This window comes from Phoenix dactylifera, chromosome 9 (genome assembly GCF_009389715.1).
Source record: "Phoenix dactylifera cultivar Barhee BC4 chromosome 9, palm_55x_up_171113_PBpolish2nd_filt_p, whole genome shotgun sequence".
NCBI classification, from domain to species: Eukaryota; Viridiplantae; Streptophyta; class Magnoliopsida; order Arecales; family Arecaceae; genus Phoenix; species Phoenix dactylifera.
In genome coordinates, this window is record NC_052400.1 from 7,382,953 (window position 1) to 7,410,584 (window position 27,632).

General features: G+C 37.8%; 1 protein-coding gene across 1 annotated transcript in view; it reads left to right on the forward strand.

The window, feature by feature from the left end:
- Positions 1-26,944, forward strand: part of LOC103723881 (ADP-ribosylation factor GTPase-activating protein AGD3) — a 39,888-nt gene extending 12,944 nt beyond the window's left edge. The window contains exons 7-19 of the mRNA XM_017846814.3: positions 1,884-1,949; positions 2,089-2,136; positions 2,253-2,348; positions 2,434-2,475; positions 5,319-5,534; positions 5,693-5,824; positions 5,960-6,181; positions 6,416-6,502; positions 6,585-6,923; positions 13,031-13,173; positions 13,296-13,392; positions 18,051-18,550; positions 26,371-26,944. Coding sequence (XP_017702303.1) covers positions 1,884-1,949; positions 2,089-2,136; positions 2,253-2,348; positions 2,434-2,475; positions 5,319-5,534; positions 5,693-5,824; positions 5,960-6,181; positions 6,416-6,502; positions 6,585-6,923; positions 13,031-13,173; positions 13,296-13,392; positions 18,051-18,550; positions 26,371-26,488 — 2,106 coding nt within the window. The 3' untranslated portion in view covers positions 26,489-26,944. The remainder of the gene's footprint in view (positions 1-1,883; positions 1,950-2,088; positions 2,137-2,252; positions 2,349-2,433; positions 2,476-5,318; positions 5,535-5,692; positions 5,825-5,959; positions 6,182-6,415; positions 6,503-6,584; positions 6,924-13,030; positions 13,174-13,295; positions 13,393-18,050; positions 18,551-26,370) is intronic.
- The last annotated feature ends 688 nt before the right edge of the window (positions 26,945-27,632 follow it).

Sequence of the window (27,632 nt, forward strand, 5' to 3'; positions counted from 1 at the left end):
TGACAAAGTATTTTTTTTTTGTGTGAGATGGCTATGTAAATTTATTGTGAAAGTGTGAAAAGAAAGTAAATTGGTCGGTCATGGTCTGTACCTATGTTACCTCGTATGTTGGTTCACTTGGTATGTTTTGGGGTTTGAAATTCAAAATTTGCTGCCAAGAGATGAACCAAATATGATAGATATTGGATTAGAAAATATATTTTATAAATATCAAAAGTATAATATTTTTGATAAAAACAATTGGTTGTTGGAACTGACATTATTATAAAATTTGAGTGAGAAAAAAGAACCCGTTGATCAATTAAAAAATGACAAGTAATGTGTGAAAATTATTGAAATCTGTACATCACTGACTTTTATATAAGACTGCATGTTTTGTTTCCAAATAACTTCTCTTCTGGGAGATTTTAGGGAGCACTAACTTCAACTTTGCCAGGTTCCCTGTTTTGACCCCTCAATTCCTCATCTTCCAGCAGCACAAATTTTCCTACTATTGTGGATTCCTATTGTCAGCAGCCTCCTTTCCTGTCGTAGAATCCCATTCACAACGGCCTTCTTATACCTTATCCATCAGAGAAGCTGAAGAAGTATAGATTTATCATCATCTTCTATCTCCCGAGTTATATCGAATCTTATTGTGAACTGGTTCGAGACATACCAATTCACAAAATGACTGTATAACTTGCAATTTAGGTAACCATGTTCTATACATCTATGCAGACATGGCTGTTGGTTTAGTTGCATCCGGGTGATGTGTTCTTAAGCCTACCGACTTCCTTGTCCTTTGTATTTAGTCATTGTTGCTTTGTTGCTAAATGAACTTGAGATTTGACCTCTAAAAAAATTGGCTAATTGATGATGATTTATGTTATCATTATACTTTAAGTGGGGCTAGTGGATGGAAGCATAGAAGTATTTCAGCTTAATATATGATCTTCAGCAACCAGCTTATGTGTGTACTTTTGTTTCAATAATTGGATGTTATCTTTCTATTAATCGACGGGTAGGCCTTGGCACAACAGTAAGGTTGCTTCATTATTACCTGGGTGTCGTGTTCGAAACACGGTTGAAACATGGAAACAGCCACTCTGCCTGTGGGAGTCCGAGTGCATATGTCTGACCCTCCTTAGATCCTGCAGTGGCTGGAAACTCATGCATTGGGTATTCTTTATATTAGTCTGACCAAAAAATGCATGTGGCTGACTTGCAAAAGACATAACTTAGGGCTACCATATCATCCTTTTTTTTTCTCTTTTAATAATTTGACTATTTTAATAACCAGGTTAACAGTCATTAAAGATGATGAAGACTTGCTCGCCTTAACTTAGAAAAGTTGAGGAATTAAAATGTTAATTAGACATTGTTTAATAACTTAAAATGTTAACCAGACGTTTTTTTTTACTTTTAAAAAATACAAGACTATTTAAAGATGAGTAGTTCATGGCATCTTATCAAGATTACAGATATTCAGGATTCCTGTTTGTTCTGAGCAGCAGAATTTTCTTCCAGTCAGTTTAAGTTATGCAATTCCTGTGAAATTCAAAATACTAAAAAGACTTGGATCTCTTTCAAGCAAAATATCAGATTGAATTAGCCTACATTGGTGGCTGATTGCAACAACTCTCCATGTTAGTACTCTTATGCTGGAATGAATAGAAAATATTGATTGCAAATTTGCAATACTGGTGGATCTATTTGAGATTGCTCAGCCATTCTGAGTTACTTTCATTATTACTATAATTGATTTTCAAGGAAGTTCAAGATAACTTCTTTTCGTGATGAATACCACTAGATTTTGAAGGTTTTATTGACTGTGGAATATATTATTTATATTTTATTATGATTCTGACATGACTGTTTCTGGTGTTTAATTTGTGTGACAGGCTCGTGAGAAGTATCTATCACTGAAGAAAGGCACAAAAGCTGACATCGCAACCATCTTAGAAGATGTAATTACCATATACTTTCTGTCTTAAAGTGTTTTTCATATAATGATAGAGTAATTTATCCTGAGTTCTGCATCATTTCCCTTGTGAATATTCTTTTTTTTAATTAAGGATTTTTTTTCAAATTATGGACATAATCCAGGAGCTCCATAGTGCAAGATCATCATTTGAGCAAGCTCGTTTTAGTCTGGTACTAACATCTCCTTATCTAACTAATTCTCATCCACACAAGGTGTCTGCACCTCCACGTGTATATATAATGTTTCATATTGTTTATGTTATGATGGATTTCTCATGAATATCCAGGTTACTGCTCTTTCAAACATTGAGGCAAAGAAGAGATTTGAGTTTTTAGAGGCTGTTAGTGGAGCAATGGATGCTCATCTTCGTTATTTCAAACAAGTAACTTTTGTGGTTGCATTTATCAGGTATTTGTTGCTCCGTTGTGCTGCAGTGATTTATAACCTTTTATGGCCATTTTGTGCAGGGATATGAGCTACTGCATCAGATGGAACCATATATCCATCAGGTTCATTTTTAGCATATGCCTTTTGAATCTTTGCTAGTTAAGCTTCTTATAGTTGGAGATTTTGGCTATATTTATAATCATGCAATGTTGGCCTGATGCTTGTAATGATTTATATCTTTTGACTGAGAAACTTCCCAAAGTGCATGTAGAGATTCCTCATGATAACAGGCACAAGTTTGGCATTCAGGAACCATTCGGCTAGATGTAATAATTTGAAATTTGGAAAAATTCTAGAAAATCCCTCGAAAATTGGAAAGAGTTTGGATAACAAAGAATTAGAAAAAATAGTAAATTAAAGAATATATGGGCTTTCTGAAATATTTATAGATTTATCTACTTTAAAATAAGTATAGAGATGCAAAAGTAACAAATGATAGCAAAAAAACACTGCTAGAACAATATATGGTAACATTAATTTGTAATACATAAAAATTTCTTAAATTAGTGATGAATAATTTGTGAATAAATATTAAAATTCGTGGATGATTCGAGAATAACTAAGTTTTGGGCCATTTCATTTTTGAAAAATAATTCAGAGGATAATTCGGTTAAGAGAAAAGCTGATAGTATTTTGAGAATTTTTCAGTGATTCGGAGAATATTATGACTATGCATGATCAACATTTCTTGTTGTAAGTTTCTCAAAATTACCATTGCGGCTGTTAGTTATCTCATTCAACTTGTATCCAATACTAATTTGTACCTTGTGATTGAGACCAAGGTTTGAGAACTATGCTTTATGTATGATGCAGGATGAAATTGAAATGCCCACCTTCCACATATGAAAAAAAATGGTTATGTGATGCATCTGCTGTGGTTTGTTTTTTTGAATGGCATAACTCCAATCTGTTGTTCATGCTTGCAATCACTGCAGGAGTGGCTTGCTTAATATATGGTTCTACCCACTTTCCTTGAACATGTTATACGACATGAATGAAATTTCAGAAAAAAGTAGCTTATTATTGGCTTTCTTGTTAAAACTGTGGGAAGGAAGAATAGGCACTGTCGCTTATATTGACTAGGCTGGTCTTTATATGTGTCTTAATTGTCCTTATATATCCATAAATTTTGTCATTATGGAAAAAAGATAGAGATGTTTTTTAAAACCTAGTAGCCCAGTGCAAGAGCATGAAAGGTTGCTTTGAAAAGGGGAGAAAAGGGAAAAACATGTATTTGTGTTGAATAACATTAAATTTCATATACAGCTGGTTTAATAATTTTGAGATTTTGTCATTATGGAAAAAGATAGAGAAGTTTGTTAAAACCTAGTAGCCCAGTGCAAGAGCATGAAAGGTTGCTTTGAAAAGGGGAAAAAAAGGGAAAAGCATGTATTTGTATTGAATAACATTAAATTTCATATACAGCTGGCTTAATAATTTTGAGACTGTAAGTGCCAAAGTTGGACTGGGATTCTCTGATGGTCTGGGCAACTTAAGTAGAGGACTCTAGCTTCTACGTATCTGACTTTTGAACTGGATTGAAGATACGTAAACATAGTTCTAATGAAAATATCTAGAATTTATTAATGGTTTCTTTCATCCTTTTGGTTGCATAAGTAGTGTATAGATTTTAGAACGGAAATCAAATCTGGAACAAAATTTCATAAAGAATTTGATGACCCTGGAAACAAAATAAACAACTAGCACCAATTTAATACCACATGCATGTTACTTCTAAGGGAATGGGTAAGTTTTTATAATTCTTTTGTTGAATATTTTTAGAATTCAAGGTTTTAAATCCTGGTCTCTGACCCTCATCAGTTGGGGACTGGTTCAGGATGGTTGCATATCAGTAAGTCACTTGACACTTTTTTTTCCCTTTTCTTTCTGTTATTTGTTGTTGTTAATGTTTGTTTAGAATGTTTTAAAGTTTGTTTGTCATAACTAAGAATTAGGATAAGTATTCGAGCCAATGATTAGGCATATGGTGCCAGTGTTTACACCAATTTGCTATTGGGTTCATGATCTGAGCTCTCTCCCCTTCTTTGTTTTCTCCCTTCTACTTCTGTGTATCGTTTTTAGAGGATGTACTGGTACAATGCCTAACCTTGGATCTCTGGCCCAGGAGCTGAGGCCCACTGTGACTCGATATCGCTAGGTCAGAAAAGCTATAACTACAAATTCAGATTCAGAAAGCCAAAAATTCTCCCAAGTAGGATTCAAACCTACCATCCGTCAGCAGGCTCTTTTTTTTTTTTGAAGATATATATAGGCGAACCAGCTAGGTAAAGAAAAAGAGGCTTATGTCTCTTTTTCCATTCCTGCCAGTGCAGACTGGTATTGGTTTATATGTACCAGGGTTGTGGGCCTGTCCCAAGACCCAGACTCTCACCAGGCCAATCTGGGATAGCTGGGCCAGACTGGTTTTTAAACATTAAAGTTTCTGTAAGTTTCAGATATAATTCTTTGGTGCTACTGTCATCAAATCATTGGTCCTAGCTATCAAAAAACCTTCAAAACTTTTTATCAGAGGCACAATCTAACATCGAGGAAAAGCTTGCCGTACTGTTGTCTGTTCTAATCAGTAGTTAATAGTAATTTGTACGTGTCTCTAACATGAGCTGTCCTGACAGTGATTAACTTTATTAAAAGTTGTCCAGCTCTGTCGTTGCTCAAATTTTATGATTATTTGGCTGCATATGTTAGGCACTCCTTTTTCTACCGATGTTGGATGTCCTGGTCTAAACTTTTGTCCAAATTCTTCATATCTAAGCAATAAATCTTGTCTTATTGGTCGCGTTACTTTTCTCAGCCACCCAAGGTAATATTTCAACACCAATAAATGCACATATTATATAATCTAAAATGTGGAGTACTAAAATCCTTGTGCACATATTGTTTAAAGGTTCTGGCTTATGCACAACAGTCAAGAGAACGGTCTAACTATGAGCAGGCAGCTCTTGTAGAGAGAATGCAAGAATTCAAAAGACAGGTTGACCGAGAAAGTCGATGGCCTTCTAATGGGTCACATGATTCTCCTAATGGAGATGGCATACAAGCTATTGGTAGAAGTTCCCATAAAATGATAGATGCAGTGATGCAGTCAGCTGCAAAGGGAAAGGTGACATATTTTGATTAAATTCCAATTTTAATAGCTCTAAGTACATCATGTTTTTGCTGAAAACTGGAATACCTCTTGCTTAGGTAGGCGTTTATTCTGTTCGGTTAAATACCTGCACCATGTAATTTAATGTCATTTTTACAACTATGATTTTGCAGGTTCAAACCATTCGGCAAGGTTATCTTTCAAAACGATCATCGAACTTGAGAGGTGATTGGAAGAGAAGGTTTTTTGTTCTTGATAGTCGAGGAATGCTGTATTACTATCGCAAGCAGTGGAGCAGACCATCTGTAGGTCTTTACTGTATTTAATGTGATTATTGAAACTTGAAAGTAATTTCTCTTTATTTTCTTGACCTGGCCGTACTTGCTCTGTCTTAACTCTTATCTTTTATTTCTATTGTTAACATGCCCTTGCAACTTTAGGGTGGTCACTCTAGTCAGAGAACTCACAACTCATCTGAACATGGTTCTGGGTTGCTGAGCCGGTGGTTCTCTTCTCACTATCATGGTGGTGTACATGATGAGAAGTCTGTTGCACGTCATACTGTGAACTTGCTCACTTCAACAATAAAAGTTGATGCAGACCAGTCAGACTTACGTTTCTGCTTCAGGATCATTTCGCCAACAAAGAACTACACTTTGCAGGTAGGACATTAGGTCGTCATAAACAGTAAAATTATAATTATCTTACTACACACTTCTTGTTACAACTTATAGTCACCTGCTGTTAATATTGGGCTTGCAAATTCTATTACTTCTTATATTGCTTAACATTAATCCATCTTGTAGATCGTGTTTATCATCACTAAACATCAAAGTTATCTTGAATTCATCAAAGTGGAGTATTCATTTCCTAGCTGATTATGTATGTTGATGCAGGCGGAGAGCGCAATGGACCAGATGGATTGGATTGAAAAAATAACTGGAGTTATTGCTTCTCTACTGAGCTCCCAGTCACCTGAACAGGTTAGTAAAGAGAGAATTTTATCACTGCATGACCACATACTTTATGGCTTCATCTTAATTGGTTGTCCCAAATTAATTTCAGCATTCCCTTGCCAGCCCTACAAGCAGTGGCCATCATCATGCTGCCAGTGAAAGTAGTTCAGTTGATAGCTCATCTGATTTTGATCACTTAAATGAAGAATCGTCGTTGGACAAGAACTTTATGAGTGGACATTTTGAGCGTTCTGGCAGAAGCTCACAACAGCATAGGTCCAATGCGAAGCATGAGAAACCGATTGATGTGCTAAGAAAAGTATGTGGAAATGACACTTGTGCTGACTGTGGTGCGTCTGATCCTGACTGGGCATCCTTGAACCTCGGCGTTCTGGTATGCATTGAGTGTTCAGGGGTTCATCGGAACCTTGGTGTGCATATATCTAAGGTAAGCACAAGATTGGTACTATATATACATGTTTTGAAATTGTCACAGCATTCTGGAGTTCACGTACTTGTATTTGTGTAGTCACAGATGCATTTGCAATCAGATGCACATCCTTCTGTGCATGCTTTACTTGTCATTACTGTGCAACATTTTTGCCAGCTATCGAACTGTTCTTTAAGTTTGTATTATTGAGCAAGTTAAGTATTTCACTTTCCTTGTCCCCTTATCTCAAAAGTCAAAACGCTTGACTAGTGAAACTGTAACCTCTTGCTAGTATCCTTGTGAAGATTGTTAGGGTACTTGGGCAGTTCCCCAGTGAAGTGTAATGACAGGATTAACCTTAAAACTGGCAAAGATGCAAATCTCTTAAAACTAAATGCTTGGTCTAAAGGCCCACAAAATCCTATTATGAAGTAGAATTTGTATGGCTCTTGATGATAAACCTAGCAAATGGAATTCTAAGATTGAGATTTGCCGAAAGAAAAGAAAGAGATCAAAAACCAAAGTGTTTTAAGCAAGGTCTACCGAACTGGTGTTGGGGCTCATATTGGCTAGCGACTAACATGGTACAATACATGTCCATATCATGTTGTTCTAAGATGTACCAAAACCAGAAGAGGAAGGAGGAGAGGGAGAAGGAGAGAAAGAAGGGGAGGGAGAGGGAGGGAGGGAGGGAGAGGGGGGAGAGAGAGGGGCTGAGGAAGTTCGAGTCCTCATGGCGGAGCTTCGAGAGCTCCAAATCCGGTGATGGAGATCGAGGTAGAGGGGGAGAGAGAGAGGGAGAGAGAGACTCACCTGAGAGGGGCTTTGGGGACTACGGCCTTGGGGACGGAGGGCTTCACTGCTTCGGGGACGGAGGAGGGCTTTGCTGCTTGGGGGGTGGAGGGCTTCAAAACTGCGTGATAAAGCGAGGGAAAACTGAACAAAGGCTAAAGAAGTGCAGCTCTTACATACCGAACCAACTGGTTGAATCGTGCTGGTATCGATCGGTCTGGTTCGGTATGCTCGAAATGGGCCGGTTTGGCTAATCTTGGTTCCAAGAATCTGCTTACTAAAAGGAAATCTAAGACTCTCCTAAATGACAAAACAATGCAAGACTTTTCTTCTCCCTCTTTTTTTTCCTTCTTTATTTTTTTTTTGGGGTTGGGGGTGGGGGGGTTGGGGGTGGGGGAAGTGTGGGTTTGCCATTTCAGGCAAATATGTAGCCGATAATAGATGCTCAATAATTCAAAGCATGGAAACCACCCAAAATTCCAAGATAGGAGTCTGCAATTTGATAACTAACTAAAAATTAGTAATGGAAGAACAATAATAATAATAGTAATGGAGCAAGAACGATGATGATTTGACCGGGCAATGCAGAACTCCTAAACAATAACAAGTATTAATATTGGAAGAAGTAATGGACTTGGTAACCCAAACAAAAATTCATAGTTTTGGGTAGATGATCCAAAGAGGTTCACCGGAAACTGGAAGGAGGTTTGGAGGTGGATCAAATTGTCAATAGCATAAAAAACCATATTTTGACTGATGTTAAAACAAAAAAGATCCCAGCCAACGTGATTCAGGCAGATTTAGGTCACTCCAAGTCGTCGCTTCCTGTTGTTAGACGATAGAGCTCATCAATGCCGAATTGGTTGGCCAACAAACCTCATGGTACGTATAGTAGTTTAAATCATCCTGCTTCTTACATCCAACCCCATGTAAAACTTTTCTTTCTGAGAACATTTGAAAATATCTCTTCTTTTACCTTTTTGTTGATCTTAGGGGAGTGCCTTTCTCTGCTGGATTTAAGCTTCATCAGATGATTGATCTGTAGGTTTAGTCTTCCTTGGGAACTCCAAGCAGAAAACTGTGGCCTAAATTAGTTCTTACTGGTTTTTGTGATTGCAGCCACTTCAGTATGGCTGAGAGCAGATCATATACAGTTTGGTTTCAGCGTATCCATATTCATATCCGTTTGATGAATATGAATATCGATATCAGTCAGATGTTAAACTTTGTATCCTTGTTGGTTTTAAACGGATTAGAATACTTTGGATACTGACAAATACTGATATTAATGTGGATAAATTGGATAGCTAAATTTTATGGGTAAAATAATATTCCATTTTATATTTTTAACACATTTTAAATATTTAGGCCTCTCGACATTTTTTTATTACTTTTTTTAAGAGAAACAAATAATCATACAGAGAACAATAAAATATACTTGCACCATTGGAATCATCTAACCTTTTTAGTGGATCCTAATAATTTTGCTAGACAACATACTGTATTTAAAAAAAAAACTGATTGTTAAGTATGCAATCCAAAAAATTGAAAAGTTTCCCATATGAAAGATGCTTAGACCAAAGATATGTCGATGCTGTCATTTGTTTTCCTTTGGACTTTATGAGAGTTATATGAAAGTAAATAAAATTATAATTGCTAATAGAATCAGATATTTGGATATGTATCAAGAAGATATATGTATCGATATTGGTATCTGCTTTTATTTGACAGATACAAATACAGGTATAAATGCTAGTGGGATGTTATAATTTGTTGTCCATATTCAGATAAATTTAGATACAGAAGTGAATCTGGACAGGTAATATCTGATCCATTTTCAGCCCTGCACTTTAGTGAAAACAGCAAGCTAGAGTATGAGGGCAGAGTAGGTATGAGGATAATTCATTGCACCTATAAGCAGGATATCACACCTAGGAGTGCACATATGGAATCCACTTCTAGACAATAGAAGAAACAGCCATGCTCACTTTCTCTAACTCCTTTGGTTTGTCAACTTTGGACCTCACTGGATCAGACCTACTTTTAGTAAGCATTTGGTTATGGTATCTTTTGTTCAGAAACTATTGTTAAATTGTAGTTTCATTGTTCAATTTGATGTGTATGAAATTCACCTCATGTGAGGTGCTGCTTTCTAAAAATGCATCATAAATAATGATTTAGAATATGTTTTGTTAGGATTATTCATACCACATAAAGAGGCACATGTAGGGTTCGTACCTTTTTTACACATTTAGTCCACCTTTGAATAGTGTAACCTGGACACTCACGTCCAGTATTAAAATGCCGTGTCTGGTAAGGACTGTATTGGATACTTGGATACTTAGGAAGCTCTTTGATAGCCACTTTTAATGATTGGAAGAGAGTTGAACTTTTTCAAACGATGAGTGAGTTGAACTCTTCCAATGAGGAGTTTGATCCTCTAATTTGATATTAAGAGTGAAATAATTGTTCTTTTTCGAGGTTTCTTAAAAATATAGGTATTAAAACAATTCTACAAAATATTATTTTGCCAATATCCTTAAGTTAATTGGGATACTTGAATGAGACAAATGTATATTGAAAGATTTTAACAAACAATATATTTTTAACATATTTCTTTTATTGTTTAAAAAGATAATATTCAAAGGTATATATAAGGAAAAATTGCAGCGACACCCCTTCAACTTTTTGTGATTTGCATTTACACTCTAAAGTTTCTAATTTTTTCAATTAGACCCCAATACTTAATTTCATTGCGATTTGGCCTAGCTGTCCATCCAAGCTCTAACATTGTTAACAGCATGTACAAAACAACTAAATTACCGGGGGAGATCCTATTTTCCAATTTATTAAATGATTTTCCAACTTATAGACACATTCTTTAGGAATGGAGTTCATGGAAGAAGAGACACGACTGTGTTTCTTCTTCTGAGGCTACGGTGCTGCCTCCCTCGCTGCCGGCGATTGGGACACCGGAACTCTCTTCACTCTCTCCCTCCTTTTTGCCTCCGTCTCCCTCACCTACTCCCCAACCTTCTCCCTCCTTGCTTGGGCATGTCTCTCTCCCTCCTCGCCCCCTTTGCCCGGCCCTTTGCCACCGATGGAGACCCCCACGTTGGCCGCAGTCCCCTCCTCCCGCACCCTCTTGCCACCCCAATTGCCCCCTTCGACCTTGACGAGCCTCGAAAGAGGACCTATTTGAGAATTGTGGGGTTTTGGGGATTTCACTCTCTTATCTACCATTAGGAACCTCTTCCTCTTTGAGTCCTGCAAAGAAACCAAGCTTCATACTTTCAATCCTCAATCATGGTTTTAAGTTGAAAGAGGGAAGCTTTCCAAGTCCCTCCTTTGTTCTCCTATAGGCTCTTGCTATCTCTTTCATTTCCTTTTAGTCTAATTTGATTCTTCCCCGTCTTCTTTTTTCATTCCTCTAGACAAAGAAAAGCTCTATTTGTTCCATCCTTGTGCCATTTGAGTTAATGGGAAGTTTCTTTTCCCTGCTTGAAAGATCCCTTATTTTTTGTTCTTCCCATTTGGGTTGTAGTGATGGAAGGAAAGATGAAGGGTGGGTATTGGAAAGTTTATTTTTGATGTTTTACGCTTCTTGTTTTCCTTCTTGTTCATCATTATATATCGGTGTCACATGGGAGCTGAGATCAAAATGGGGACTCCTTGTTTGGACGATGGTGGTGGGACAGAGCTCTGGTATAAGAGGGGATGGTAGTGGAAATGTAGTTATAATGAAGTGGCTTATATTGTAACTTCTTATCTATTGTCGTATTAGAATTTAGAACAGATTCATTGTACCAAAACAACAAATTGCTTTCCAAAACAACAAAAGCTTTTCTTCCCCTTCTTTATGCCTTCATCTTCTTCCTCGGCTTTATTCTGTTCTATGCCTTCGTTGCCATCTGCAGCTTTAGATTCATCAATATTAGGTTTGCTCTCTCTTTGTTCTCTATCTTCACCGCACTCAACCAGGTCTAGCAAAACCAAACCAGTAGAAAGAGGAATGGGGAGGGAAGGGTACTGCGGTCTAATTGAAAAAAAATAGAATTTTTGGGGTGTTAAGTGCAAATTGTGCAAAGTTGAAGGGATGTTGTAATTTTTCCAAAAACTAATCCCTCGCCTAATCAAGGAGGGAAGGGTATTTATTGAATATAGTGTCTGAAGTTGTCATGTGACAATCACATGCTCAGATCCTAACGAAGATGGATGGATCGGGTACATTGCAACCAAATCTTAAGTTTTAGGGTCTCATTGAAAAAAATTAGAAGTTTTGGGGTATAAGTGAAAATCACAAAAAGTTGAAGGATGCTGTAATTTTCCCAATATAGAATGACTTGGATTTGGCTACACTAGAGTGAATCTCCACTCAGATCCGGTTAGATCTACATTGGACAATGAGAGTCCTGCTTCAGTAATCTGAGCCATTGGATGTGATCTATAATCTCTAAATTGCTTGCGCTCCAAAAGTCATGTGATTTGGAGTTTCCTAGTCTATGCATCAAGTGATCAAAATAAACATATATAGTTCATGTTATTTGGACTGCCCCATTTTTTTATTGACTGCTTGATACATAGGTTAAGGGTCTCTAAATTATATGATTTTTGGTGTATAAATAGTTTAAAGGTAATAGATCATATCCAACGATCCGGATCATTGATGTGGGATCCCCAACATCGAATCTAGACCTGAACAGATTTGAGTGGACATCCACTCGAGTGTAGCCAAGTTTAGCTCATATGTAATTTAGTTAAATTTACGTTTCCATGCAACTCTCTAATTCCTTCTCGCCAAGTGAGACACTTGGATATGTGTGCGATTTGATTCTCATATCTGTGTCCATGCAAAACTACTTTTGAATTGTCTTCTTTTAATGGCCAATTATTTAGAATTTTTTGAATTAAGGGAAAGAATAAGATAAAGATTATGATATGTAACATCAATATTCTTTTGCTAAAAGAAATGTAAAGGTTATGAATGATGTTTTTCTTTTATGGTGGAGGGTGCAGGTAAGATCTTTGACGCTTGATGTCAAAGTATGGGAGCCTTTTGTTATCAATCTTTATCAAGCTTAGCAAAGGTTATGAATGTTGTACTTCTGTTGTTCTGAAAGGACAATTATGCCAATTTGTTCAGGACAGAGAAAAGTGATGCATTCAAATTCTGGTTTTGTCTTATGACATGCAATAAATTAGTCTTTACTCAAGGATAATGGAAAAGTAGTTGCTTTTAAATTGTGTTAATTGTTGGTGGCCTTCTTTCTTGCCAAGTCATGCAGTTCTTATTGCCAATTACTAATGTTTTTCTTTTATGGTGGAGGGTGCAGGTAAGATCTTTGACGCTTGATGTCAAAGTATGGGAGCCTTCAGTTATCAATCTGTTTCAAGCATTGGGCAATAAATTTGCCAACTCCATCTGGGAGGAATTATTGCCATCAACAAGTGATGGAAAATGCGATGATGTTTCTAGGTAAAATTACACTGACTTTATAGTAATTTTGTTATATAATTCGTGTAACATGTCCTTGTATGGTTAGAGATTGACTGAGAGAAAGTTAACAAAATTTTGCTGTATATATTCTTGTGATGCAGTTCCAGTAAGTTAGACAAAAAACAGCAGCAGACATGTATCAGCAAGCCCAAGCTCTCAGACCCTATTCCAATAAAAGAGAAGTTCATTCAAGCAAAGGTATTGCAAAGATAATTATTTATTTGTCATAGTTAATTCAACTAAGATGTTTCTTCTTTTTAAGAGAGTACTTGATTTGTTCTTTTGTCTATCTTCAACCTGGTCATTAGAAAAATCTTCTCTTCTGGTGGAACTAATTCTTTTCAAGAAGAATGAGGGGCTAGGCAAGGGGGTAGGAAGATCCTTACAAGTTAAGTAAAGTTAGCCTAAATGACAGCATTTGGGGTGGAAAGAATTTCATTTTCCGGATAAGCCGGCACAAAAAGAATAGTTCTTCCAATTCTATGAATCTTTCTAGAACATTTTTCTCTTGAATATCATTAGGGAAAGAAAAGCACTTTTCTCTCTCAGCAGTTAGACCGGCTATGGGTGGGTTGGTTATATACTACAAATGCGGAATTCTCTCTTTAAGGCTAAGGCTTCGAAAAACCGCTTTCTTCGCTCTCATCCCTTGACTCGCTCGGATGAGTATAGTATTTTATACCGCAACGGCCATAAACAGTTCCTTGTTCCCGCACGGTCGTCCATCGGCTTGACCACAGTACGGATTACCGGATCGATAGACTTAAGACATGACCCTGCACTGAGAAATTTGGATACTGACACCAAATTTCATACTCCGCTACTAATACTTGGAAATAAAAACTAAATTGTGTTTGAACTCTGGCTGTAATATGCGAAACTTATATATACAGGAAAGGCTTAATAATTGAGATTATGTTCTATCAAGTTTTGAGAGCATTTCCTTATTGGCTTCAACCAAATTCCAACCTTCTGTAAATTGACTACAATTCTTGGACAACGTAACTTTGGCTAGAGGGCCCTATCATTGCCTGGATAGTTGGCAGCTGTTCTTCGGACAGAAGAAGATTCTGTAAACACTTACTCGAAATCTCACTTATCAGAGTCCATTGTGGAAGAATCTTCTGAGGAATTGGATCAGTTGCAAGACTAAACATCATCTGGTTAATGTAGTTTCGAGCAACATCATTTACATTAATTTAGACCTCATTAATAAAGGGCTAGACCTAACATTTATCCTTTCGTAATTTGACCACCCTATCTGAAAATCTTTATGAGTTTGTGCTCGCGCATGATAATTTTGTATGAGCAAAGCTTCTGCATGATGCTTTCATTGTCTTGTCATGCATCAGTTAGTCGCCAGAGTGTTAAAGAAAATAGTTTTGTAGACAGCATTTATGCATGGCTCTATGTATTGGGACACTGCTTCTCAATAATAATTTAGTGCACTTAGTGCAATGTCTCCACCTGAAATTTTGATTCCATGGTACCAGAGCCTGATATCATCAAATGGTGAGCAAACCAACAAACTGTATCACTCTTCATTGATGGTTTCAATTGGTGTTTCTCTCTTCTTCGCTCTGATGCATTTTGTGGACCTTGTGGAACAGACCTGCATTGAATATTTGTCACGTCTTTGATGAACCACTCAAACATTTATCTAATTTAAGCAATCAATAGGTTTCTGGTTTGGTTTTTAAGTGATGTTTGTACCTAAACCTTGATCCTCTAATGATTCACAGTTTTCTGATTTGGAATGTGTTGTGCCAATGATTTGTACAATTTTATGTTATTTAAATTCTTCTCCATTAAGAGATTTTTAAGGTAGAGAGATCATCTAAGTAGTGTTTGAGATATCCAAGGTCAGCGTTTGAGCTGTTCTGTATCATTTTGCTTCATCACTCGTGCATCACTGCAGTCGCTTCTCCTTAGACTAAGATATATTTCTTGCTTCTGTGGAGTTGCACAAGAGTTTTGACCTTTTTTTGTCTGCAGACCCAAATTTAGGTTGGTCTTACTGTTCATCCAAATCTAGCTTTCCTCCCTAGATGACTTCTTCTCGCCCTTGCAGTGTGCGTGCTGCATAAGCACAACAAATTATTATTCCCAGTCATTTTAATAAGGTGCACTTTGTTAACTAGCCACTAGAACCCAAAAGCTTAAGCTGATAGGGAACGGGTTAACAATGCGTATTAAGGGTTGACATATTTGTCACTCTAAACTCTAGTATGTCTAGGGGTGCAATCGGGTCGGGTCTGACATAAACGGGTCGGGTCAGATGTTAAACGGGTCAGAAAATAGAAACCTGAATCCGACCTGTTTAATAAACAGGTCAGAAATTACAACCTGAACCCGACTTGTTTATTAAACAGGTAACCCGACCCGACCCGTTTAACTAGTTTAATAAACAGGTCGATTAAACAGGTCGGGTTTACTGTTCTGACCCGTTTAACCAAATGGAGAGAGAGAGATTGGAGGGTGGCTCCGTGGACCGTGGCTGGGACGTTGGGTGGGGTTGCTTCCGGCGAGAGAGAGAGAGAGAGAGAGAGAGCGAGAGGTGGGGGGTTCAACGGAGAGAGAGAGAGAGAAGTCTCTCTGATGTTCAGAAATCGGAGTCCGAAGATCTGATGAGGTCTGGGAGGGGCTGATGGCTTCTCTCCCGGACCTCATCGCGGCGGTTCCACCTGCGACCAAGTCACGGCCTCAGTAGAGGAGGGAGGAAGAACCCTCTCTGCCTTGCTTTAGTTGCCTACCCATAGCAGGGGAAGGAAAAGAACCCCTCAGAGGAGGGAAGAAAGAATCCTAGCACGGCCGTCAACAACTGTGGCCACGACGGCGATCAAGCGCGGCGCCGGATCCACAGTCGGAGACCCTAGGTAGCCAGGTAGGTCCCTTCCCCCTTCTTCTTCCTCTTCTTTTTTTTTTTATTTTGTTAACATGGGGTAAAAGGAAAGAGGGGTTAGGGTTTACGGTTTACCTTGCTCCGGGAAGAAGTTGCAGCAACTCTCTCCGGTGGCACCAGATGTGGGTTCTGAAAACCCTAGCCGAGGAGGAAGGAGGGGTGCGTCGATGTAGCCGCGATGATCTCGTCCCAGGTGAGTGGGATCGGCCGATCGGGGGCATGATGTAGCCGCGGTCGCCGACTCGCCGTCGACGAGGCAAAAATAGTCGGCAAGGGGGAGCCGGGGAGGAGAGGGCGGAGGCGGAGGAGAGGAGAGGGGAGACGAGAGAGTAGAGAGCTCGGGCAGTTGGGCGGCGCTTGACAAACCCTATCCCCCCAAATGGCCAAATCATGGTTGAGCGGTGAAAAATGAAAGGGAAAACCAAATCGGGCTGAGGCGGAGAAATCGGGCCGAGGGGAGTTGGGCCGGCTGTGGGCCTTGTGGATTGTGGCCTTTATCTTCTATCAGCCCAATAGTTAAACGAGTTAAACAGGTTAAACGGGTCAGATGTCTAAAATCCGTATCCGACCCAATTAATAAACTGGTTAAACGGTCAACCTGTTTACGACCCGAACCTGTTTAGGCTAAACCCAAACCTGTTTATGGCGGGTCGAACACGGGTCGGGTTGGCGGGTCGAGTCATAGTTTGCCACCCCTAAGTATGTCTTTCATGCCTTTCCCATGCCTAACAAGCTAGTCTGTGAAGAAGCTTGCCTCTCCTGTTTTTTGGATTATTTTCCCTTTTTCATCTCTCTTTTTCTCTTTTCTTTTCTGAACATAGTTCCTTCTTTCATATCACTATTTTTGAGATATTCAACAATAAAATTGGTGTGTCTTGTCATTTTTGATATATATATATATATATATATATATATATATATATATAAAGCATTATTTTACATTCTTTTCTACCCATGACTACCTCTAATTCAATTGTCACATGTCCCATTATTAGTAAATAACTTGGCCTCATATTGTACACCACATGCATCCTGAGGACTGTATGTTGTGGGGTTATGTTTATGAGAGATGCTTAACACTTGATCCACCTTTGGCTTCTTTCAAAACTTCTTATTTTATCCTGGCCAAAACCTGCTTCATGCTCCAAGAAGTCATGTTGATTGTCAGATCATTTTCTTCAATTTCTGGCTCCATTGATTTATTTTCTCTTACTCTGCATTACTCTTTGTCCTGAACTAATTCTTTTGACTGCTCTATTCTGTTAAACATAACTTATGCCCTCATGTCGTGTGAACCTCTTTTCAGGATCTCTATGGCTTCTCTATATGGTATAGTGCACACAACTTCACAATTTTCCTTTTTTAATGTGTGCATATACTTTAGTATCTCTGTGTATACATGCACGTGCAGCTTGTGGTTTTTAGTCATTATAATGTATATTTATATGACTGAGTTATATATGTATGCTGTAATCTTCTGTCAACTTATCCTCAAGGTGTGCTGTGAGTGTACATGCTTGTCGGTTGGCGCTACTAGTGTGATGTGTGTTTTTTGGAGCTAATGCTGTGCATTGTTCCCTAAGGGGGGCCTTGGCGCAATGGTAAGTTGCTCCATTACGACCTTGGTGTCATGCGCTCAAAAAAACGGAAACATCCTGTTTGCTTTTAGGGGTAAGGCTGTATACATCTGACCCTCCCCAGACCCTTCGGTTATAGAAGCCTTGTGCGCTGGAATGCCATTTATGTTGTGCACTGTTCTCTAGTTCTAATTGCAGGTTTTATATATTGCAGAAAAACAACTCTTCTGTAGAATATATTAATTAAGCTTTTTGTGTATCGTTGATCTAGTCTAACTTTGGTTTGCTATACCCCATTGGAAGTTGTAGATATCTCTCAGTAACAGGTTTCTTGGTTCTTCGAATGTGATACTGAAGTAGCCTTTTTGTGCTTCCAGTATGCAGAGAAGGATTTTGTTCGTAGAGCAAAGACAGATCAGCATATAGTGGCTCAAAAGATGTGGGACAGCGTCAATGCCAATGACAAGAAAGCACTATACCACTACATTGTTACTTCAAATGCTGATGTTAATGTTGTGTATGGGCAGGGATGTTTCAACTTATCTCTAACTCTTGCAAAAGCAATGCTTCTGCAAGAGCAGCCAACTGCAGTACTGGATCGAAGTTCTAGCTGTGTAGCAGGTGATTCCCTGCAGAAGACTTCCGCTATGAGCTCCTTTAGCTCAGCGAGCACAAATGAGGACCGAACTGAGTTGGAAGAGTGCCTTGAGGGCTTCTCCCTACTTCACCTTGCATGCCGAACTGCAGATATGGGCATGGTAGAGCTCCTCTTACAGTATGGTGCCAATGTAAATTCTACTGATTTTAGGGGAAGGACACCACTTCATCATTGTATTCTCAAAGGAAGACATTTGTTTGCCAGACTACTGCTTTCCAGGTCAATTTCCTTATCCTTGTGGGCATCTCCATTAGGTCAAAAAAATATCCCTAATCCAAAAACATTTTATGGCAAAGCTTTAGAAGTTTCTAAATTATTCTATTTCATTTTTGACTATAGGAGACTATTTTCAGAAAATTTGCTCAACAATTTATTACATTTATTTCAAGAAATTATTGTCTATTATTTGTTTAACGATGTATTCTCTATACGGCACTTTTCTCTGTCTGATTTTTTGTTTCCTCATTCTCACTGCAAGGACACTTCTTATTCAGTAGTTTTTCTGAATGAACACTAGACATGAACAACTACCATGACCAAAAGGCCTCATTACTAAGTTAGTGTCCTTATTTGTCACTCTTGAGTATTTATGTGGTTAAAAAAACTGTGGTCTGTGCATGGTTGCCTTTTATTTGATCATGGCTGTTTAGTTGGTCTTTATGGGTTTGCCTAGATAAATTGTATGATTGCTTCCGGGAATAGGAGTGACTGTAAGGTGGCTGACATGTTGTATAGTTGCTGATGGACAACTTTGCTGCCAAGCATATTGCATGTGTTTAGAAAACTTAACAGGACACATGGGAACTGCGTTGACTTAAGAGTGTTAGCACGTCTCCTAATATTAGGAGATTGATGTGGCCCACTTGATAAGTTTATCCCACATCAAGATAAACCTCGTTTAAATGGTGATTTAAATCCAATCAAATTAAGAGGTTATTAAGAGTTTATCTTATCTGGTAGTTTCTGTGATGGATGGAAACAATTAGAGATAAACCTTATGGATAAGGATACAGGTCCCTAACCTAGCAGTATAAATAAGCCTGTGGATCCATCACCTAAGGCACTCAAGTCCTGCATAGGTTAGAAGATCCGGATCTCCTCTCTCTCGTGGACTCTCTCCTCTCTCTTTTAGGTGTGACAACTTCGTGCTTGAACAGCATGGGCGGAGGTCAGTAAAAATTTATTTATTTATTATTTTGCTGCATAAAGTTTATCCAACATTGTGGTATCAAAGCCACCCTCCGGCTCATGCTGTTTGGTATAAAGAAAATAGATTAAACCCATCCTTTCTCAAGCCTGTTCCCCTTTTTGAGAACAGAAGAAGGGGGAGGAGGCAGCCATGGCCGTGGCCGCCCACGGCCGCCGCCTTCCCGGCGGCCGCTGCGGCCCGCCGCCCCGACGAGTCGCAGCAGCTGCAACCTGCCATTGCCACCGCGGGTCGGAGGGGAAAAAGGAGGAAAGACAGCGGCGCTCCGATTTCCGCCGCCATACCCTCCCATCTAGTGGCCAAAAAGGCCACCGATGGCGAGTCGGTTAGCGGCCGTGTCACCGTGTGAAGGGGCGGCGGAAAGGGGGTTCTTCCCGTGGGCTTTCAAGGAGAAGGGGAAGGATGGGTCTTCACGCCGTCGTTTCTCCTCCCATTTGGCCGGAGCCAACAGCGAGGGGCCGCCGGCGTCGTTTGGGCGGTTGGAGGCGTGAGAAACCGGCCGCCGCCGGCGTGAGAGTTGGGTTTCGGGTTTCTGGGTTTTCCGACCCGAAACCCGAATCCGTTTGGCATAAACTGTGCTTTTTACGGTTAACTCCCTAACAGTATGTTATTTCAGAAAAGGGTCTTCAGAAATTTATATTTAATCCCCAGAAGAAACTTAAATTACATGCAGATCCTAAAATATATTTAGTTGACCCCTGAAAGTATGTTATTTTACAAAAGGGTCTTCAGAAACTTGCATGTGATCTGCAGAAGAAAGTTTTATTATGTACAGATCCTTTAGATATATTTATTTGGTTCCTGTACTCAAGTTTCATTACAGAACAGTACACTGATAATTATATATTGATCTCTGTAATGAATTTATTGCATAAATAATCAATTTAGATGAGTTTTGATTATTTAAATTGTTCATATTTGCATTTTAAAGATGAACAATTTCATGACATTATTTTTCTTTGGAAAAAACAGAAAGTTATTGTTTGGGATAATTAAAATGAATTATAATAATTCATATAAAGTATTTATCCGATTAAAGCTTTATTTTGATACCATTTTTTTAAAAAAAACATCATGACAATTTGGAAGTAGCCACAGCATCGTAAATTATTATGCGTGTAATTTTGAATCACATTCAGAGTCGTGAGACAAAATTAAGGGATTAAATGGTATCTAATATTGCAATTAAGTTTTATTGTTTGGGATAATTAAAATGAATTATAATATTTATATAAAGTATTTATCCCATTAAAGCTTTATTTTGATACCGTTTTTTAAAAAAAACGTCATGATAATTTGGGAGTAGCCACGACATCTTAAATTATTATGACGTGTAATTTTGGATCACATTCAGAGTTGTGAGACAAAATTAAGGGATTAAATGGTATCTAATATTGCAATTAAGTTAATAAAATAATTATTATGCCCACAAAAAAATTATTTAATTTATTGTCTTAGTTGGGATAAGATAGTGGATTCATCGCTGAAATGAGAATTTTCTATATCCGCAAATAATGAAAATTTTTTATTTTTAGTGTGATATTTACTAGTCTTATTAATGAAGTTTAAGTAAATTCAATGCATGTTGCAATCTTTGCCCACAGAGAGGTTTGAATTTACTATAATTTTGAAATGTTTCGTAGCATAATATGTTCTTGATTTTTGGAGTTATTCCTACTACGTTTTTAAGTATTGAATCATCTTGGGTTCTATTATTGAGTGATGATAATTATTCTGATGGAAAAGATAAGATTTTGTTGACTTTGGGGTGCATGGATCTTGATTTGGCGCTTCGTGTGGATGAACCACCAGTTCCCACAGAATCAAGTTCGCCAATTGATTAGGCTTCTTATGAGCAGTGGGAGCGATCTAATCGCTTAAGTTTGATGCTCATTAAGTCTCATATCAGTAAGGGCATTAGGGGTTCAATCCCTGATTGCCATAAGGCAAAGGATTTCGTGAAGGCCATAAAAGAGCAGTTTATCAACTTTGATAAGGCATTGGTCAGCACCCTGATGAAAAGGCTTTCCGACATGAAGCATAACGATTCTAAAGGTGTGCATGAACACATTGTTGAAATGCGGGACATTGCTACTCAACTCAGAGGTTTAAAGATAGAGATTTCAGAGTCATTTTTGGTAGATTTTATTCTCTTCCTAAGAAATATGGTCGATTAATGAACTTTTGACCATGTGTGTTCAAGAGGAAGAGAGATTAAAGCATTAGACTCTTGAAGTTGCTAATTTAGCACTTCAAGGAAAAGAAAAAACTCATAAAGAAAAAGGTGTCTCTAATGGAAAGATGCTAAAGTGTCTTTCAAGCGTGAAGGCAATAAGGTTGCATGCTTCTTTTGTAAAAAAAAAGGACACGTGAAGAACGATTATACCAAATACAAGAAGGGGTTCGAGAAAGGTAATCTACTCTCTTATTTGTGATGAGTCTAATTTTGTTAATGTTCCTAATAATACATGGTGGATTGATTCTGGTACTACAATTTACATTGCCAATATCATGCTGGGTTTTTCTTTTCCTAAAGATTGGCATAAAGAGGAATGTTATTAAGGAGAACTCCTTGTTATTATGGCATAGGCGATTGGGACATATCTCAATGGCAAGAATAAAGTGGTGGGTAAATGAAGGGGTACTAGATACTCTTAATTTTACCGACTTTGGTACTTGTGTGGATTGCATAAAGGGAAAGCAAACCAACAAGACCACTAAAGGAGCCAAAAGGAGTTCTGAGACTCTTCAGATAATACACACAGATCTTTGTGGATCATTTACCTTACCTTGTCTGAAGGTCAGAGATATTTTTTCTCATTCATTGATGACCATACTCGGTATATATATCTATATGATAAGGCTGAGGCACTTGATGCTTTCAAAATATATAAAGCAGAGATAGAAAAACAAATCGAAAAGAAAATTAAAATTGTTAGGTCAGACAAAGGTGGAGAGTATTATGGAAGGTACACAGAATCTGGACATATCTGAGCCATTTGCTAGATTTCTTAAAGGAAAAGAGCATAATTGCTCGATATTCAATGCCGGAAATATCATAACAAAATGGTGTGGTAGAAAGAAGTAATCGTACGCTGATGGACATGGTAAGGAGCATGCTTAGTCATTCAAATATCCCTATCGAGCTATGGAGTGAAGCTTTAAAAACCGTTGTATATGTACTAAATAGGGTTCTATCTAAGGCTATTCCTAAAACTCCTTTTAAGTTGTGGAAAGAATGAAAACCAAGTTTAGGACATTTACATATATGGGGTTGTCCAGTTGAAGTGAGGATTTATAATCCACACATAAAGAAATTAGACCCTAGGACAGTTAGCGTTTTTTTATTGGGTATGCTGAAAACTTCAAGAGATTCAAGTTCTATTTTCCCGCACACACCTAGAATCGTTGAAGCTGGAAGTGCTAAATTTCTTGAGGATCATGAGTTTAGTGGAAGTGGTTTTCCTCGAAGCATATCGTTTGAGAAAATAAAGAAACTAATTGGTGAACCAAGTGGTGAATCAATTGGAAATATGGTTGTTTTTCAAAATCTAGTTCCAAATATACTTGGAGAACAACCATTTCAAGAGCAACCACACCTTGAGGAACAAACTCATACGGAACCTCTTATTGAATCAAGACGATCATCAAGAATAAGGAGACCAACAATATCTAGTGACTACCTTGTAGACCTTCAAAAATCCAACTTTGATGTTGGACCTCAAGTCGATCCTATTTCGTTTTTAGACGCCATGATAGGAGATTATTCCTTTCTATGGCATGATGCCATGAAGAGATGGAATCAATGACTAAGAATTAAGTCTGGGATCTCGTTGAGTTACCACAAGGAGCAAAAGCTATTGACTGTAAATGGGTCTTTAAGACTAAAAGGGACTCCTCTGGTAATGTTGAACGATATAAAACTAGACTTGTGGCCAAAGGTTTCACTCAAAAGAAAGAAATTGATTTCCATGAGACCTCTCCAGTATCTAAGGACTCATTTAGGATAATCATGACACTAGTAACTCATTTTGACTTAGAGCTACATCAGATGGATGTGAAAACGGCTTTCTTGGAGGGTGATCTTGAAGAAATGGTGTACATGGATCAGCCTGAAAGATTTCATCTAAGGATAATCATCTGATTTGCATATTAAGAAAATCCATATATGGACTTAAACAGGCCTCCCGCTAGTGGTAATATTAAGTTTCACAATATTGTTACTTCATATGGTTTTACGGAGAACATTGTTGATCAGTGTATATACCTTATGGTGAGTGGGAGTAAATATATTTTTCTAGTTCTATGTGTGGATGATATTTTGATCGCAACCAGTGATTTAGGTCTTCTACGTGAACTAAAGATTTTCTTTCTAAACACTTTGAGATGTAGGATTTGGGTGAAGCCTCATATGTCATTGGCATAGAGATTCATAGAGATAGATTCCAAAGGATATTGGGATTGTTTCAAAAGGCCTACATCGAAAGAGTTTTAGAGAGATATAATATGAAGTTTTGTTCACCTACAGTAGCACCCATTGTCAAAGGAGACAAATTCAGTTTGAGACAATCACCACAAAACAGTTTGAAACTGGAGCATATGAAAACCATACCTTATGCTTCTATAGTTGGTAGCTTGATGTATGCTTAAGTATGTACTCGTCTAAACATTCCATTTGCAGTAGGAATGTTGGGGAGATACCAAAGCAATCCAGGGTAGGAACATTGGAAATCTGCCAAAAAGGTGATGCGGTATTTATAAGGAACCAAGAATTTCAAGCTTATAGACATACAGATTTCTTGGAGGTTGTCGGATATTCAGATTCAGATTTTGCTGGATGTTCCGATACAAGGAAGTCTACTTCAGGATATGTTTTTCTCTTGGCTGGGGGAGTTGTATCTTAGAGAAGCATCAAGCAGTCTATAACTGCTTCATTAACCATGGAAGTAGAATTTGTTGCATGCTATGAAGCGATTTCACAGGCTATATGGCTAAGAAATTTTATAGCAGGACTAAGAGTCGTTGATTTTATATCAAAGCCAATAAAGATCTATTGTGATAATATGGCTGCAGTTTTCTTCTCTAAGAATAATAAAAGTGGCAGGCATTATAGATATAAAGTATTTGGTTGTGAGAGATAAAGTAAGATCTGGAGATGTGTTTATTGAACATAGCAGTACTGAGCTGATGATTGCTGATCCCATGAATAAAGCATTGCCGGCTAAAGTTTATACTAATTATGTGGATCATATGAAACTTATTAGCTCGTTTGATGTATGATATTTTCCTCTCATTTTTGTGTTTGCATTTTGTGAACAATACTTACAGCTTTGATACATGACTATGGTTGTGCACATAAAGTTTATCTTTTGTCATGTATGGTATCTTTTGATGCATAAAGGAAGGATCCTAAGGGACTATTATTTAATCATTCGGTAAGATATGGATATATCTTATAAAGTACACATCAACAAATATCTTACATTGTTATACATGGAAAAAAATGTCTTCATAATAAGTTATAACCGCTATGATTCATGTAGTGGTATTTGTTGATAAAGTTACAAGATTGGATAAATTTAATTTATGGCCATAATACAGTTTTATCACCTTTATGTCACGTGGGCCAAGTCGGAGAATGTTAGCACGTCTCCTAATTTTAGAAGACTGATGTGGCCCACTTGATAAATTTATCCCACATCAAGATAAACCTTGTTTAAATGGTGATTTAAATCCAATCAAATTAAGAGGTTATTAAGAGTTTATCTTATCTGGTAGTTTTTGTGATGGATGGAAATAATTAGAGATAAATCTCATGGATAAGGATACGGGTTCCTAACCTAGCAGTATAAATAAGCCTGTGGAATTTCTCTTCTCTCTCTCGTGGAATTTCTCTTCTCTCTCTTTCAGGTGTGACAATTTCGTGCTTGAACAGCATGGGCGGAGGTCAGTACAAATTTATTTATTTATTCTGTTGCATACAGTTTATCCAACAAAAAGAAGCACCTGGGTAATGTTCCAGCAATGGTGCCTTACATATATCTGCTATGTACGTCTACTTGGTGTACAGTACATGTTTTCATATGTGGCAACAATATTTTGTTGTCTATATGCGACAGAGTATGTTAATCTTTGACATGCAAGCAGCCCTAATGGTCCATTGGTTGATTGTTCAAGTCAGAGGTCATACTTAGTGCCATGCGAGATCATGTTATCAAATTCTAATCCTCCAGTAAGAAATTAACGGTCTCTGTCAATCTTGCTGGGTGAATTCCTTGAGGTTCAAGATTGTGTTGTTATCTGTGCAGACTTACATTATCTTCGTTTTCGCATTCCTTGTAAGTGGGGTGAGTCACTGCATGGCTGATGAATAGAGGCTGGATGAATTATTTTGTACTGGATTTCCTCTAGAGTAGCTTTAGATTACCATGACAAAGACAACTGTTGCTGTGATGGTATCGAGTATTGATACAGAATCAAGTGATTAGAAAATATCACGAACTTGTAAACCAATTACGTTCCCACATAATATGCGATGATTGTAAGGTTGTAGGTTTACAGTTATATGCGGCTCTTGTCATATGTTTTCTAAGACCACATTAAGTGGACTGCAGCTTTGTATATTTCAGATTATATGTGGCTTTTTATGTCATATTACCAAAAAGATGGCTTGTTCTTCTACCTACATTACTTAAGGCAATATAGGTGGAATTCACCTCTATAAATTGGAGCCATTCCATGGCTTCATACATCAGTCAGCTAGTTAATGTTCTTGTTTTTTTTTAAATAAAACAATGAGATATAAATCCATTATGTGATTTTCTGGTTGCAGGGGGGCTGATCCACAAGCTATTGACAGAGATGGCAAAACCCCCCTACAGTATGCATTAGAGACTGGAAACGTTGAAGATGAAGAGGTTCTTTTTCTCTTGGAAGACCCGCACAGATAGTGTGAAGACTCGGGATGATTACTTGGTGCTACATTTCAAAATTTTGGATCAATTCCTGAAAGCATTTGTCCTGCAGGAGCAAATGAGCAGATTGCTTATTGCCTGTGATCACTGAGGATGCCCATGCTCAACAAGTCAAGTAGTTCCACCCTTTGTTCTGGGGATTGGAAGCAGGATATGGTTCTGGTGCTTTGTAACGTAAGGTGTCTGCTTATTTATTCAGTTGGTTTTGTTTGCGGCTGCATGCATTGTGTGAGTTAGTGTACATTGCCTTGTTTCCAAGTCTATTTAACTTGTTCTTTGATTGACCTTGATTAGATACCTTCTTAGTAGTGGAAATTTGTATATATATCTGGTTCCATGATAAACTATAGTGTTGGAGGAGAAAAGCAGTATTTGTATCATTTGGATTTCTTTTGATTCAGTATAAGAATCAACCTAGTTTATCCAAGCCAACTCTCCGTGAAATGTGATCCTCTTTGCTCAAAGAAATGGAGAAATCTGTATGTCAGAGACGTTTGTTCCTTTTATTCGTGATAGGTCAGCAACAGGAGTATGATGAACATATAAATTTAGGAAACAATTGAGGGAACCGGATAAAGATGCTCCTATCTACTAGATCCAACCACAGGAGTATTTCTAAGCATCATGGAAATAACCACCACCATCACAGGAGTATTTGAGTCTCTTTATTACTAAACCATAAAAAAGATTTTCATTATAGATAACGAGAAAGTATAACGTTTCTATGTCAAAATTATGACTTTTTTCTTGCATACAAATTTTTTAAATTTTGAGAGAAGTTTTTATTTGTTGGCAATATTCAAATGAACCGGTCTGGTTCCTGTTATCATACCCTACTGTTTAGCCTTCAGAGATTTTTGGATTCAAATCTTGGACAACTATAACACGGGTGGGTGCATCTCGAGCAGAACAGAAACTTAAAATGAACATAAAGTTGTAAATTGACAATGAGATTAAAAGTATAAATTTGAAAAAGTTTTTTCAAAATTGAAAATTTTAATTTCTCGAACCAATCATGTAGCAAAAAGATGATATAAGTTCTTAGCACAACGGTCTGTTCCAAGTGGAGAAGACAATCAAAACATGCTCTAAAAAATAGGGATGCCTCTCTCTCGATGGG